A 15,612-nucleotide genomic window follows, 5' to 3' on the forward strand; every position below is an offset into this window, starting at 1 on the left:
TTTTATTATGTACTAAATTCCTGTTGTTTACAGAAAGGGGAGATGTTGTGTACCATCCTTATGGTTAGCGGTTCAGTCTTTCTTTCCCTCAGCCCAACCCCCTTTGTTGTCAACCCCTTCCTATTGGCCAACTTCCCATGCCTCATTATAACCCCCTCCCCCCCCTCTGGGTAGCCGCCGTCACCTCCTCCTGTCATTCGTGCTCCAGCTGTTCACTCCTGTCAGTACGCTTCCCAGCTTCTGACGGGCCTTTGTATCATAATAAATATTTTATGTGATTCATGACGTGTCAGTTCATTTTGTGATAACGCTGACACAACACAACAGTTACGGGATACTACGAAGGTGGCAGAAAGGGGGACGCACAGGAGAACGTCCCCCACCACAATAGACAAAATTAGCAAGCGTTTTCAGCCAATCGCAAGCTACGAAACCGTCTCTTAGACGAGGGAGTCAATGAACACCGAGAACTCTATTAACCAATCCCAAAACGAGAATCCACAAACCAATCCTAGATCGTTACGGTTTCTCACATCGCCTGGAATATATTTCCTTCTTCTCGATTGGCTGCAAGTGCTTTTCAGTGCCCATGCTTTTGCCCTGCTCGTTTCATTTTCAACACAGAATTGAACTGCGGAAACACACTTTGTGTTTTGTTTCATCCGTCCTTCTCGGTAAAGGTGGACATGGGGTCGCCCCAAGCCCCCGACGACATGGAGCGGGGTAGTGCGAAAGCAAGGATGAGGTGGGTCTTCTGTGGTGAGCTCCAAGCACCACTCTTTACGTGGTGATTGATATGAAGTCCTTATAGCTGAGAATGGCACTGTTAGGGTATGATTCTGAAACCGGTAACCGTAGCACATTCAAAATGCACTCGGGTAAAATGAGATGTGATGACGTGGATCCCAAGGATGCAATCTGTGGTGGGGTTTGTCTTTTTGTATACTGGGGTAATGAGTATACTGGGGTATGAGTCGGCAAACTTTTTCAAGTCCAGGCTGTCAGGAAAGTAAAATAAGGGCTTAAAGTGGGGCGGGTCCTCCGATGTCAGACCCGGTGGCACTAAAACTAACTTTGAAACATATCACTATAGGGCGCTATATTTATGTCCTTAACTTTAATTAAAAAAAACATGATCGATTTTTTTAAAAGTGTGAAATTGGCATTGTTGAATCCATGTCAGCGACGCAGTCTCTGTTGGTATAACATTTAGCGTGTTTCACCTCTTTTTTTTGTTTGAATCTGTTTTTCAAAAAAGTGCATAAACATGGTACAGAGTTGACATTTCAGTATTATTAGCCCCCAAAAAGATCAGTATTGCATGAAAAAGAATGTATGTTAGTTAGCAAAGTACAACTGGTATGTAAGTGACAAATGCCGCAATGAACGAGTAGGAGCACGTTTGAAGCCCATAAGTATGAGATTAACAAGGTGCAGGAGCTATTATTTGATGCTCATATGGTTCCAGATATGGGGCCTAAAGCATGTGTGGTTGATGTGGGCGAGTTTTGCAGTGAGATTATCAGCAATATTACAATATTGGAATGTTGAGCGCTCTATTAAAGATAATGGAGAGCTCTGGCTTCTAATAGCTGGTAGAAGCCCGGAGAGCAAAATTCCAATGTTTTTTTTTAATTTCACAGCTATTGCCAATAACAAATGCTTCTCTGAGCCCGAGGAATCTGGATCCGAGAGGCCTCTGTTTGTACAAATTATAACATTCTGCCCTCGGCGTAATGTTCAAATAGCCTTAGAGTCCTCCGTAGCAGACTCTACTGGCCATTTAAGACCCGCTCCCTTGTTAAATGCCCTCAACACTAGAGCCGGTAGAGCCTGAAACGTGAGGCTCTAAGGCTATATTAGTCATCAGAAAGGGAGAAGGGGGAGGACAAATACTGGTGGAATAACTCTGCACCCTCCAACAGGTCTGTTGGTTGACGGTGCACCTTGCCAGGATCAGCCTTGGCACGCTATTTTTACTCTACATTCCTTAGCAGGGCACCTTCTGCACACTGAACATGGAATACATGAGGAACTGATAAAACATTACACCATGCTCTACAGATCAGTAACTAGTACTGGCCCGGATCCTCTTGAAGCCTTTTTCGCCACGATCTGCCTGCTCACCATCACACCCGAGCAGCGAATGGAACTAGAAAAGCCCATCACCCCCTTCGACATTCGGGAGGCTATAAGAGCCCTACCAACGAGCAAGTCCACGGGGTCGGATGGTTAACCGGATGAATATTACAAAGCCTAAGGCCCTGTATTAGCCCCCAACTACTTGCCCTCCATGAAGCATCCCTCAGTCTCTCAGTGTCTAGGCATTGGATGCGGCGAACGAGCGAGGTAGTGGAGGGAAGGAACGAGATAGGGGAGGGAAGGAACGAGGTAGAGGAGGGAAGGAACAATCTAGGGCCGTGTCCAGTGCAGAGTTGAAGACCCTCCCCTCCCTCCCCCCCCCCCCCCCACGCGTGACCACACTCCAACGGGTCAGCTTGCCCGATAATGTGCAAAGGAGGATGTTTGGTCTGTGTTAATAGGCATATATTGCTCCCATCAGCAAGCAACAGCCTTCAAGTCGGCAGTGATTTAACACATATTGACCTTTCGCATCAGTCTCGACCTCCTATGATATGAATGGAACCCCTGGACTCACCCAGATCAGTACACCTCTGGCGTAAGAGTGGTAGTCAGTGGTGAATACTTGTCCGCGCCACCACTGTTGGCGTTTGGGGGCTTCAGCGTGTGTCTGGTATGTCTTCTGTAAAGTGCACTGTGTGATGACCTGTGTTTAAGGTAGGAGTATAGGGCATAGCTGCGCGAGGGTGTGTGCATACATCTTACATTCCAGATAATGTTATTGTGTGATATGTAAAAACTGGTTCATGGCTGCGCCTGTGGTTGTGCAGGCATAATCTAACAGGGGATTCCCTATATAACCCTAAAAGCATCTGGGAAAATTCATGACGAAAACAAACTATGATGCTGTGGGACCAATTCAATTAAACTTGCTCAGACAGGTTTATTAATTACCTATCTGGACCTATTTCATGTTATGCAATAAATCTTTCCGTTTTCTATATGTCAATTACCAACCATTACCTCAATAACTAATTTAGTCACCGGATACGCTTTTTTTCATACAATATACACATATATATACATAAATACATATATACATAAATATTTACACACATATACAACAAACATATACAATTGTATCCAAACAATGGAAACAACAGGTTATGATTTCACTCATTATTTCTCATAGCCCCTACTGTTTTACCGGATGCTCTACCCTATATTATCAAAAAGAGCATTCCTATTTAATCAGGTACACCATATCACCGCAGTATTCCCGATCCTCAATTCGATCCTTATTTTTTATCCACTGCTGTTTGTAAATGTTAGTGAATTTTAATTCATTAGGTGTCCTTTTTCAAAATGTTGACGCGTTTCAGCCCATCAACTTGCGGGCCTCATCAGGACTAGGGCTTCCATTTAGACATTAAATATACAATACCTATATTTTTATAAGCAATGTCATAATTCCAGAAGTGTAATTCCAGAAGTGTATCTTGTGGTATTCAGGCTATCATCATGAATTAATATGTAGCCTTTTACAAATATTCAAATGTTCCTCCTTCGTGAGCCAAATCTGGGTGGTTTCAAACAGCCTTCCACGCTTATATACGGGAAAATTCACTTTATCCGGGAACACGCCGAAATTTAAATTGTCTGCCCGGATGCTATCGGTATTCTGCTAACGATTTTGGCTGCTACTCGAAGTGAAACACACCAGTGTGGTTGTGCAGGGGCATGTGTGGTGCACAAACATAGTGTCGAGCAAGGGGGGGGCCCGGGCAGCTTGTTGTAACTGTGGGGAAAGGGTATGTCTGAACAAGTAACATTATGAGAGTGGAGGAAAAACAGGTCTGCCAAACTATATGTGGCAAGTACCGACCGCAGAGGTTAGTTGAAGAAAGTACTGGGGGTAGATTGTGAAAGCCAGGGTTGCAGTACCCCACGTGACAGGGTAGAGGGCTGCCAACTGCAATAATGGTTGCATGTTAATCAGTGATTCAGAGCGATATTGTGTCTACCTGTGCACTGAAATGAAATGAAATGAAAATGGATTTTATAAAGCGCGAATAGCTGCCCTGAGGCATCCAAGCGCTGAGACCAAGGTGCTGCCTACGGAGGCCCATGGGCCGGGGGAGAGCTCTATTTATTAAACAGGAACGTTTTTAATTGTTTACGAAAGGAGGGCAGGTCAGAATTAGATCTCAGATAAAGGGGAAGGGCATTCCACAATTTGGCCACATTAAAGGAGAACGAGCAACCTCCTGCTCTTGATCTCCTGATCTTGGGAACTATGGCTAAAAAAGCATGAGATGAGCGCAGTTGTTTGCTGGGATGATATGTGGTGGTCAGAGAGTGATTGATCACTGGGCCTGTTTCCCAGAAGGCCTGGTGGGCGATACACAAAGATTTAAAATCCCTATGTCCCTGTAAGCCAGGCCAAAATCAGCTGCAAAATAAGAGAGGTTAGTGCTTGCAGAAACAGTACATGGAGGTGATAAGTAAAAGAGAATAATTTAAGCCTTAAATTACTTATCTTAAATTAAGCCTTAAATTACTTGTCTGTATACCTTTTTAAGGTATACAGACAAGTCTGCTTATATTCATATTAGATTGTCAGCGGTTTGGGAAGTCACTTCTGTCGGCACCACCGAGTCCGGTCTAGAGGGCCATGTGGTGGAGGAGCCATCATCACTGAAGGATTTCACAGAGGTCTTGTCAGAATCCGGACTCTGAATATGTTTTCAAATTGTGGCTGCCATCTGTAAGGCCTGAAATCGCTCCAGTATTACTTTTTATAGGTTTGGGGTGGGACCTGGCTGTGTGAGACGGCGGTCCCATTTTTGGAGCCCTCTGCTGCGGCTCTAAGCCACACCCAGGCTTGCACCGGTTCAGCTGGGCGCGATGCCACAAGACCATTGGATTCCATTAAATCCCAGGTGTCTTCTGCAGAGTTGAAAAAATTGCGTGGCCACATCTGCCACCACTCGCTTCCGGACAGGAAACAAAAGAAATTAGCGTATGGCCAGTTCAGAGACGCCACTTGACCACAAGGAAAGAACTCCTCTGTCACTGTATCACCATGGTACAGTCGGGAAAGAGCATGACCGAGGTGCTGCCCACTTTTATCTCTTGCAGCTTTCGCACCTCACACCGAACGGAGTCGCGATCCCTATAGTTGGGCAGGCGAAATAAGAAAGGCCAGGGGTTGACGCCAAGTGGTGGAGAGCGGGCCGCTACACGGTTGGCTCTTTAGATAGTAAAGAATGAGGAGAGCAGAGTGCAGATCCATGTCTTGGCATAGGTCGCTGAGTTCGAGCCCTCCACACCTCACGGAAGACCCACAACATGTATATTGTTTCTCCTGAACAGCCCTCCGCATCTTTCGCCCTGCCTTCCAGTGTGTGCATTCGAACCATCAGAGCCTGCATTAGTGCTGTTGATCCATGTGTGGTTGTTTGGAGTTTAGCCAGATTGTGCCTTAACACTTTGTAGGCTAACTTGCGATGATCAGCATGTAATAGAGTAAAGACCATCATCACTTTAACAATTCTTCCTTCAAGTGATGTGCACATCTGTTCAAGGGTGTTTCCTATCTTTTATACAGTTTGTAGTACAGTGTAAAGTTTAGTGCCTAGGGAGTCGGCTGGGTCCAGATGACCTGCCACCACATAGTCTCCAGGCCGTTGCTGCATGACTGAAAATTGTCATGGTATCGCTTGTTGAGCTCCCAAGCGTAGGCGACCCTGGTTGGGTATCGCGCTTTGAGCATAAGAGGGGGGGGGGGGTGTCCTGGCTGGGTAGCATACTCCTGCGTGTGCCCCCTTCTTTGATCGTTTAGAGGCACCTTCAGAGCAATATGTGTTGACTGTGTGTGATGTAACAGTTGGTTTGCCCTTCTTTCCGATTAAAGTTTTTTCTGGATTATGGTTACAGTGTCCTTCTCCAGTTTGGGGCTTGGGTACATCTCATGATTGTAACTCATCATGGCGAGTGTGACAAGGAGGTAATACTTTGATTACTTACCAGTAATTGCACTACTCTGAGTTCTTCTCTCGCAGTGATGAATCAAAGCATCCCTTGGCTTCTCTGCTGACCACTGATCACATTCGTGCCAATTGCACATACTATTTTGCATGTACAAGTGATAAAGGATACCAACTGGTGAAATATTTGCAGCGGCAAAAGAAAGCGGGGAGAAGATAAAGGAGCCAGAAAGTGAAAGGTTTTGATGAAGAGAAGGACAGAGTGAAAGTGCATTAGTGAAGAGGAAAAAGTTGACATGTGAGATGTGCAGATGGTGTATTTACAAAAGATATGAGGAGAAAGAGTACTTTGGTGTGTAACAGACTGAGTGATAGTATGAAGGTATTCACAGAAACTCACAATTAGAAACAGGTTTTCTGGCTGGCTAAGGTATGCTGGGTGGCTAGGGTATGCACGTAAGCCCAACAGAATCCACCACTCTAGTCAGGATAAGGGGATTACACGCCTAAAATAACCCCTCCTCCTTGGAGCTTAGCACGAGCAGTCAGGCTTATCCCAGAAGCAGTGTGTTAAGCATTTGCATATAACAAACAGTAATACAGTGAAAACACTACAAAAGGACACCACACCAGTTTTAGACAAAATATCAAATACTTATCTCTATAAAACAAGACCAAAACAATAAATATCCACCACACAGTAATCCACAGTACCAATAAAGCAAAAATAGACTTTATACAGGTCACAGTGCAAGTAGTGGCTTGGTGGCGTCGTTGTCGGTGAGACCAAGGTTGCGGTGTGAATTAGACCATGCCCTCGGTGGTGCCTTCAGGTCACTGAGCTGGCAGCGGTGTGGTTGACGGCGTCTGGTTACTTTTTTCCTTTGTGGCAGCTGCAACATCCAGTTCCAGAAGCCGGTACCTAGAAGATGTTTAAGTCTTTGATTTCCCTGAGACTTCCAACAAGAGGCAAGCTCTACATCAAGCCCTTGGACATACTTAGAATGCAGGAACAAAAGTCTAGTCTTTTCCCTGCCGAAGACAGAAGCACAATTGCAGGCCAACCCAGCAAAACGGTAGTTTCTGACAGGTTCCTTAGTCCAGCAGTAATCTAAAGTTCTGGGATCAGGGTCCCAATATTTGTTCCACATTTCCCTTTGAAGTTGGCACACACAAAGTTCCACTGGCATACTTAATGCAGTTCTGCCTGGCTCGGGCCAGGCTCACTCCAGGGGATGGAGACAGCATTGTGGATAACGGACACAGTCCATTCAGGTGCATGCAACAACTCCTCCCACTATTCTAAATGCAACCAGGTTTATTCAGCCTGGGTATGGACACCCAGGAAAGGCAGGATACACCTCAACCCCCCATGGTGTCTGTCTATTGTGAATGCTCAACCCAGCCCCTGTCGATCTAAAGCCCAGACAGCTAATACACAAAACAGGCAAAGGCTCATGGATGGTTAGACAAGGGAATACCCACTTTCTAAAAAGTGGTGTTTCCAAACACACAATATAAAAATCATACTTACTAAAAGATGAGTTTGTAAGTCCTGAGTTCAGGCTTACTAAACTCCACTTTTCTGTCAGCTACCCTTGGCCAGCTACATTTGTAAAAGTGTTTACAAATCAGTCTTCATGTTAACCTATGGGAGAAATAGCCTTTCAACAGGGAACATGCAATACACAGTATTTCGCGATCAGGACATGTCACACACACCAGTACATGTCCTACCTTTCACATACACTGCACCCTGCCCATCGGGGTACCTTGGAGCCACCATTGGAGTGCCTTACATGTAAGAAAAGGGAAGGTTGGGGCCTGGCAAGTGGGTGCACCTACCAGGTTAACATTGCAGTTAACAATTGCATGCAGATGCCACAGTGGTAGGTCTGAGACACATTTACAGGGATATTCTTGTGGGTGGCACAACCAGTGCTGCAAGTCCACTAGTAGCAATTGATTTACAGGCTCTGGCACACACTGTACACTTTACTAGGGACTTACCAGTAAATCAAATATGCCAATCACGGATAACCTATCATATCACAATTTACATGGAGAGCATATGCACTTTAGCACCGATTAGCAGTGGTAAAGTGCCCAGAGTCCTAGAATCCACAAAAACAAGGTCAAAAATAGGAGGCTAAAAAGCAAAAACGGTTTGTATGGTGTACTAACAATACAACAAACGATTCATCCAGGGAGAGAATGACTACTACAAAGTGTGTGTTAATTTAATGTATTTCATTTGGAGCAATCGAGTTGAAGTGATTTTATCATTTTTGTGAGGATTCTTGGTAACCCCCTAGTATTGCTGAAATTACATTTTGGGTAACCAACCCGACAGAACCGTTGCTACTTGTACTGTTCACTACCCAGGTTCTCATGGCTAGTTGGTCACCCCATAGATTATTACTTAGCAGTACTCCTCAGACTGATGGATTCAAACACAGCCACAGGTCTGCCGTTGCTCCCAAACCAAAGCGTGCAGTTGCTGTCAGTCACATCAGTCTCCAGTCATGCAGGCTGTTAGCAGCATTCCATGTCTGACCCAAAGGCTAGCAGTCATGTAAACACGAGGCCTAGTTCCGTCACACCTACGTTCATGACAGTAGGTAAGAGGTTCCTACAATTACTGCTGGTAGTTTGCTGTTTCTAGACACCTGCTTTTGGAATGGTGTAAATGTTATTCTTCCCCAAAAAAAACGGTTTAACAGGCAGATCGTCCAATATCTTTCCTAAACGACTGTGTCTGCTTCAAGTTCACTCCCTTAAAGACTGTGCCTACCCTGTGACCATGCTCTCAAACATAGTCTGCCCTCTAAACAGCAGTCTATACAGACGTGTCCTCCAAGAACCCATTCATTTGCAGGCTGTGCCCTTCACCTTTGAGAACTGTGACCTTTAGATGTCTGACCCCCCTCAAACTATAGCAATCAGTGGGACGTCCTCATGCATTATATGCCCTTTAGATGACATTCTACACACTGCTCTGCATGAGCACAGACCTCACATACTGTTCCACGGGATCCTACCAATTTACAGACACCCTGCCTTGAGACCACTCCCAGAAACTGCACCGTCCACTTTGCAGATTGTACTCTATATGGCACCACCTCCTCGCAGACTGCCCAGTAGCATAAAGAAGCCTCAACAAAATGTGTCCACTAGGAGCCTGGTTCACAAAAGTATTGTGTGTGTATGTTAGGGTGGAGACGGGGGGGCAGGCCAGGCCAATTGAACCAATTTTGAATATAAACTAAAAACAACAGCAGGAAGGATGTGTATGCGGCTGACTAATCCACTTTGGTTACCCAAAATGTAATTTCTGCAATACTCTGGGGAGGTTACCAAGAATCCTCACAAATGTGATAAATCACTTCAACTCGATTGCTTCAACTGAAATACATGAAATTAACCCACAAACACTCATAGTAGTGATTCTCTCCCTGGATAAATCATTTAATCGTTTGTTGTTTAGAATCGTTACTATCACTATACAAATCAACATAAATCCAGAAACACAAGGCAGTGCTTGTGCGAAGTGTAATTTCGGTAGTATGTACAACTACATATGTGAAAAGTAATGACAAAGCCTGGCTTCACGAATCTAGATCAGTGCAATATGAATAAAAGTTGAGGCATATTAAAAGTATAACGGCATGTCGACCCACAATTGTGTTAATTATATTAATTTAGTCTGGTCTTTTTCAGGGCGAGGTATGGAGAAATCCTAAATTATAGTGGCTCAAGGAATGCACATACTTTGTAGAAAAAGCAATTGAACTGCCTTATGTGAAGCAGAAGGGGAACCCAAAAATTCACATTACTCGTGACATGGTTGTGGTGTAGAAGTTAAAACAGCGTTCTGTGGGCACGATGATGCGCCTGTACTCGGGCATAAGAACAGACTTTAGCAGTACCGAGCTGAAGCTTGAGCACAGGAGCATCACAGTGATTAGCCCACTGTCTTACTTGACAAAGTACTACAGGGGAAGTTTTCTGTTCCCATGTTTGCAATTTTTAGTGCCCACAGAACGCCATGTATATAATTGTATGTACTTGACAGAGCACCTTGTATTTCTTAGATGACATTGGATTATATAGTGATGATAACTATCATAAACTACAAACGATTCACTCAGGAGGACAAGTCACTATTATGAATGCATTCATTGATTTAATTTACTACGGTTGGAGCAGTCCTATTGTAGGGATTAATAACATTTGTGAGGATTCTTGGTAACCTTCTAGACTATTGTTAAAAATATTATTTTGTGAAAACAAATCCGACAGAGCCATTGTTACTTGTACAACTTGGACAGAGTATTGCCGAAGAGTGGATCTGAGGGTCTGGGCTTTGACCCTGCATCTCCCAGGGGCATGGGGGAGAGAGATTTGAAGAGAAATGATTTTGCAGTGACCCTAGCATGAGATTAGTCATTGCAGGGAAAAGGTACATACATGCATTACAGACTCTTATCAGACAAAAACTGACTATGAAAAATTATATAAAGAATAGTGCGAAGTGTGCATTTTACAACCTGAAACTTCTGAACAAAATCAAACCCTAACTACCACCGAATTATCTCAAATCTGCCATGTAAGCAGTAGTGTTGTCTAGATTAGACTACGGAATTGTCACCCTCGCAGGAACTGTGAAATCCCACCTCAACCCTTTTCGAACCACCCTCAATACAGCAGCCAGAATGGTCACAGAAATCATAAAATAAGACCACATCTCCCCTGCCCTGAAAGAACTGAACTAACTGGCTCCCAATTGACGTTCGCTGCAGTTTTTAGAAAGGATTGCCTAACTCGCACAGCCCTTCACATGGGAAAACCAGCTTACCTCGCCTCTAAACTCAAAAAGACAGGTCAAACAAGAAAACCGAGGAGCTTAATCACCCTTTCCTCAAAACTAATTTTATTGAGCATTTATGATAATATCAGTACATTTGGCGGCTGTAGGTTGATTCGTTAACAGAAGTTCTATAGGATTATATACTTTAAATATCGCCCATGTTGTTCAATTAAACTACAAACAGTAATAGTATAACTCCCCACTATCCGTCCCCTCTCCCCCGCGAGGTCTTCACAGCAACAATAATGAGTGGATATAGAACTTATGGGTCTATACATATCTCCCACCTAGCAGGTTATGGCAAGGTTTATAGAATATTGGGTCGGTGCCTATGTTTATAGGAGTTAACTCTAGTAGTACGGCCAGGGCCAATTTCCGCTCTATCAGCGTGACCAGTGAATGACACCATGTTCAAATCGTCCTCTTCCTCCGTCTCCTTATTCTCCCGGTCCATGTGTACTAGGTTGTGTATTAGGGTCTCCCTAACTTTGGCTAAGTCAATGTGTTTTAGTCCTCTCTTTGCTTCCCGGAGCTTAATCACCCTTCTCCCCATTCCTCCGAAATCTCACAAACAAAAAATCCAGGCACGCTCCTTCTCCAGCATTGCCCCAAAAATCTGGAACCCCATCCCAACACATATCGGGACAAACCCTTTCTTCTTGAGCTTCAAAAGCTAAAGGATCTCTTCCCATTCCAACATTTTAACTAGCGGTACATCAATTACCCACAAAGACCTGACCTCAACTTTTAGATCTCCTTTACCCCTCCCCTGCTACTTTTCCTCCTTCGTCCTCAACCCTGCTTTGTCCTGGTTTGATTCAACTGTTTGGTCTACACGTTATTTGTTGAACATGTACTGTTGTAAAACGCTCTGATACCCTCGGGTCTTGCCAACGCTATATAAAACTCTTGAATAAAAAAAAAAAATAAGAAGGGTAAGGGTGGGAACCTCCTCCATGTCAAGGGGGTGGTCTACTTCCGTTGAGTGATTTTTATATTATTTCTACCAGTGTATTCACCCTCCCCATAGCTTGGTGTGCCCTCATGGGACACAGATGAATTAGTTGTTCATACCAACTCACAGGACCCTATTTCATGCATCATTGCATGTAGGTTTTATTTTTAGGATTACATTCTTTTTTTTTAAAGCAAATGTTTACTGCACTTACAATACAGCCAGGCTCGCACGAATGAACACTCCTATACATTTCCGGTGTAAAACTGTAACTAAATCTGAATCTATTGTTGAGACCTGAATGGGGTTTTATGATCCTGGGACAGCCTGCCAGGAGACCGTGCTCTATAAAGGATAGTTTGCAAAATTGTTGGCAGAGTGAGAGGGGACATCCTGAGGGCAGGCTATCTGTATATAGGATGCTTTGAATGGTACGTGAGATCTGTGCTCCAGCAGGGCACATTATGTGGATTGGCCCTTGATTGGATTTGGGTTCTACTAAAAGTCAGAGGAGAGCTTGAACTAAACTGATGGCTGCATCTGCAAAGTATGCATCAGGTTACTTTGATGGTTTATGGGTTAGAGAGGTTTTGTGGAAGGACTCGCTAACAGCACTGTTGGTGAGACAAATAGTCGTTTCTGGACAATAAGCTTGCTACTTGAGGGCGGTGTGCTGTCCTTTGAGGTATTTTCCTGAAATCAGACTTGAATGCAGAGACTGAGAGGTAGTCTTTTGCGGTGGTGCTTATGGTGTGCAGGTATCTCAGACAAAGCCATTTATGTCTTGTTTGGAGAATGAGGGAACCGTTTTAGGAGGCTGGTGTGGGGGTCTTGTGCAGCCTGGGTCACAGTCATGCAGTGCTTGGTGTTTAGTGCACGGGGTTTTGAAGCAAACCCGCTGTTCATTTGGCAGTCAGTGGAGAAATGTCAAGAAGTCGCCTGCTCCTTTTAGACTGAGAGTGAGGTGTGCTTTATAGATCTCCACCCCTTGTAGTCTTTCCAAAGCTTTGGTGGGAAGACGAATAGTGTTGCTTTAGACAATGCAGAATAATGCAGTGATGAAAGCAATGCGATGGTATGAGATGAGTAGAGGAAGGATCCCTTAAAGGCGACATATCCTATATTCGATTTTTAACATGTATGAGAAAAGACGACTTGGGTGAGAAGATATCGATTCTATGCAACTTGGTGGTGGAAAGGTGCATACGTAGGTGGGATGATAAACATGTATACGTTTGTGTGCCAATTGCAAGCAGCTGGCTTTTTCCATAAAACTGTAGGTGGTGGACACCTATCCGTTATTATATATGAAGGAGGTATCCTTTTAATGCCCATGCCCTATCCTTTTTTTCTACTATTCTCATGTGCATCAGTATACTGTCCGCCCACACGTTGGGGATGCTTAAGATTCTATTACAGGACCGGAGGCTTCGGATTATGCTTCTCTTTCTTATATTTGCCACTCACAGCAGCCAATGAAAAACGTTTTGTATGCAAATAAAAACTACATTTCCCATGATGCTTGTACATACATCACATCCTGTATAGCCCCATAATAGCTGCTGCATCCTGTGTCTCCTCCTCTTTCTTTGCTGCTCACGCAGACAGTTAAGTGCTCCGAACATTGTGCTATGATTTATGTCTTAGGTGACGGTTGGATTATCTTTGATGATATTACCAGTGTGTTGGCAATCATATCGATATGTTAAATGCTTTGCGCTTTTATCGCGCTATGTTAATTACTTTGCGCTTATATCGCGCTATGTTGATGCAGAAAGTGATTTTGATGCCAGGAGTCTGTTACTTGTTTGTCGGCTTAACCGGCATTGCCGTATTTTCTTGAGTCAGCGCTCACGGGCGCCATTGCTTAGTTTTATGTTCTTAGGGACGGAGTGGCTCCCGCTGGGAGCGGCTTACTCCGTGGAAGCTTTGCTTTATCACCATTGCGGCCTCCCGGCCAGGGTTTTCGTCCCCTGATGGCCTGCGGGCAGGGTTGAAATTTCTAGTGGGGAGCGGCGTACGAGTGTTGCGCCTTCTCCCGCAGCAGAGTCTCCACGTGGAGTGCTCGGATGGCCCGCTCGGGCGCAGCTTCAGTCCCTGCTACCCGCGGGACGCCACGGCGTCTTGACTCACCTAACTAACAGGCATCATTGCTAATCTCCTTCTGGGATTTGGAGCACGACGGTGCTCCGCTATGCGGGTGACCTTATCAGGCTTCCTTATTCTCCCGCTGCTCTTCGCATGCCGCGCTCCCCTCATTAGCCTCGCTCCCCACTGCCAGGGTCTTCTGGCCTCCTCGGCTTCGCGATTATTGGACTTAACACGTGGCCTCGGGGCAGGGCAGTTGCCTCTTATCCTGTGGTGCAGGGTTCGATCCCAGGTCTCCGGACCATGTTGTTTTCCGATTATCAAATGATTACTATCTATCATTTATTTTTGTTTAATATTCTCCTGGTGTGTGTTTTTATTATTTATACTGGAGGGCATGAATGCGCTTGGTAGCGTTTGGTTTCACCCGTCAATGCAACTTGCACATCGCTCCTGCGGGAGTAGGGAGACCGCTCTACTTATGCCGGCGACATTGATCCTCATGGAAGGCCTGGCCTCAGCCGCCAGCTGAATCAAACGCTCCCTCCGGAGCTTACATGTGGCGCTAGCGTCGCGCCATGATGAAATGGGTAGCTGGTGTGTGTCTAGAAATTTTGTTCCTAGATTAGGTCCCAACAGGCTGGTTCCACATGGCTGAAGTTTTCCGGTCACTCCCATAGGGTTGCTTGAATTGTTGCGCGGTCTCGCGCTCTCTCCGCCAAAGGCTTTCCCTAGTAGCCGAGTGCGGTTTTTTGGAGTCTTAACGCTCCGGTGTGCGTAACCCATTGGGCACAATTTTGGATTTAATTTTGGGCACTTAGGCCTACGCACGTCGCAGGCGTCCCCTGTTTGTTTTGTTTTGAGGTCTCAGTGCCTCCTTCTTTACCTGAGCAGATTTCCTGGTAGCCTCCAGGTTTAATAATAGGCTGGCCCTCGGAGTGCGCACACGCTCCTGGTATTTTACAAAGCCTCCCGACACCCTCTGGGCTGGTATAATGACTACAGCTTTGCTGAGGAGCCGATACGTTATTCGTTTCTCTGTTTTGGTGTGCACAGGGTTGGCTCCCCCTCTACTCCTCCATTGCACTGTGCTTTGCACTACTATGTATATTGAATATGGATATCCCTTGAGGGTGATGATGGGATATATTTAAGTATATATATATATTGGAGGATGACAACTACCGATAGGAGCGCAAGAGCCTCCTGAACTAATTACGTTGACACCCAGGTTCTTCCCGTTCTTGTGTGGTCAACGGGGCCTCGAGTATGACGTTACCTGCCTCAGGGTGACGGGGCTTGATTGACGCCCATTTTCCTCCTGCTACCACAACTCCTTGAGCATGGTTTTGTTTTTTGTCTATTTACTTATGATTTTATTTTATTATTTTTATTTCGTATTTCTTTTTCGCCAACACGTAAGGCAGGCGCGCGTGTGTGAGGGGATTTAGCCTAGGGCGTTGCGACCCCTTTTTTTGGGTATAGCTGAGGGATTGCCCGACGGCGTCGCCAGGCTTCTTTTCCTAGTCGTTTCAGAAAGGGATTCCCAGATTTGACAGGCTGCAATTCACTGTCGCAGTCAGCCACGTTTGGCGATAGGCGTCGGTATGATGCCATTTGCGCCATAT

The 15,612-nt window shown here is 45.1% G+C and overlaps 1 protein-coding gene across 1 annotated transcript in view; it reads left to right on the forward strand.

Moving 5' to 3' along the window:
• The first annotated feature begins 573 nt into the window (after positions 1 to 573).
• TSEN54 (tRNA splicing endonuclease subunit 54) overlaps positions 574 to 15,612 on the forward strand; it is a 199,717-nt gene continuing 184,678 nt past the window's right edge. Inside the window, exon 1 of the mRNA XM_078654528.1 lies at positions 574 to 745. Coding sequence (XP_078510654.1) covers positions 687 to 745 — 59 coding nt within the window. The 5' untranslated portion in view covers positions 574 to 686. The remainder of the gene's footprint in view (positions 746 to 15,612) is intronic.

The sequence above is a fragment of the Lissotriton helveticus genome, chromosome 7 (genome assembly GCF_964261635.1).
Source record: "Lissotriton helveticus chromosome 7, aLisHel1.1, whole genome shotgun sequence".
NCBI lineage: Eukaryota > Metazoa > Chordata > Amphibia > Caudata > Salamandridae > Lissotriton > Lissotriton helveticus.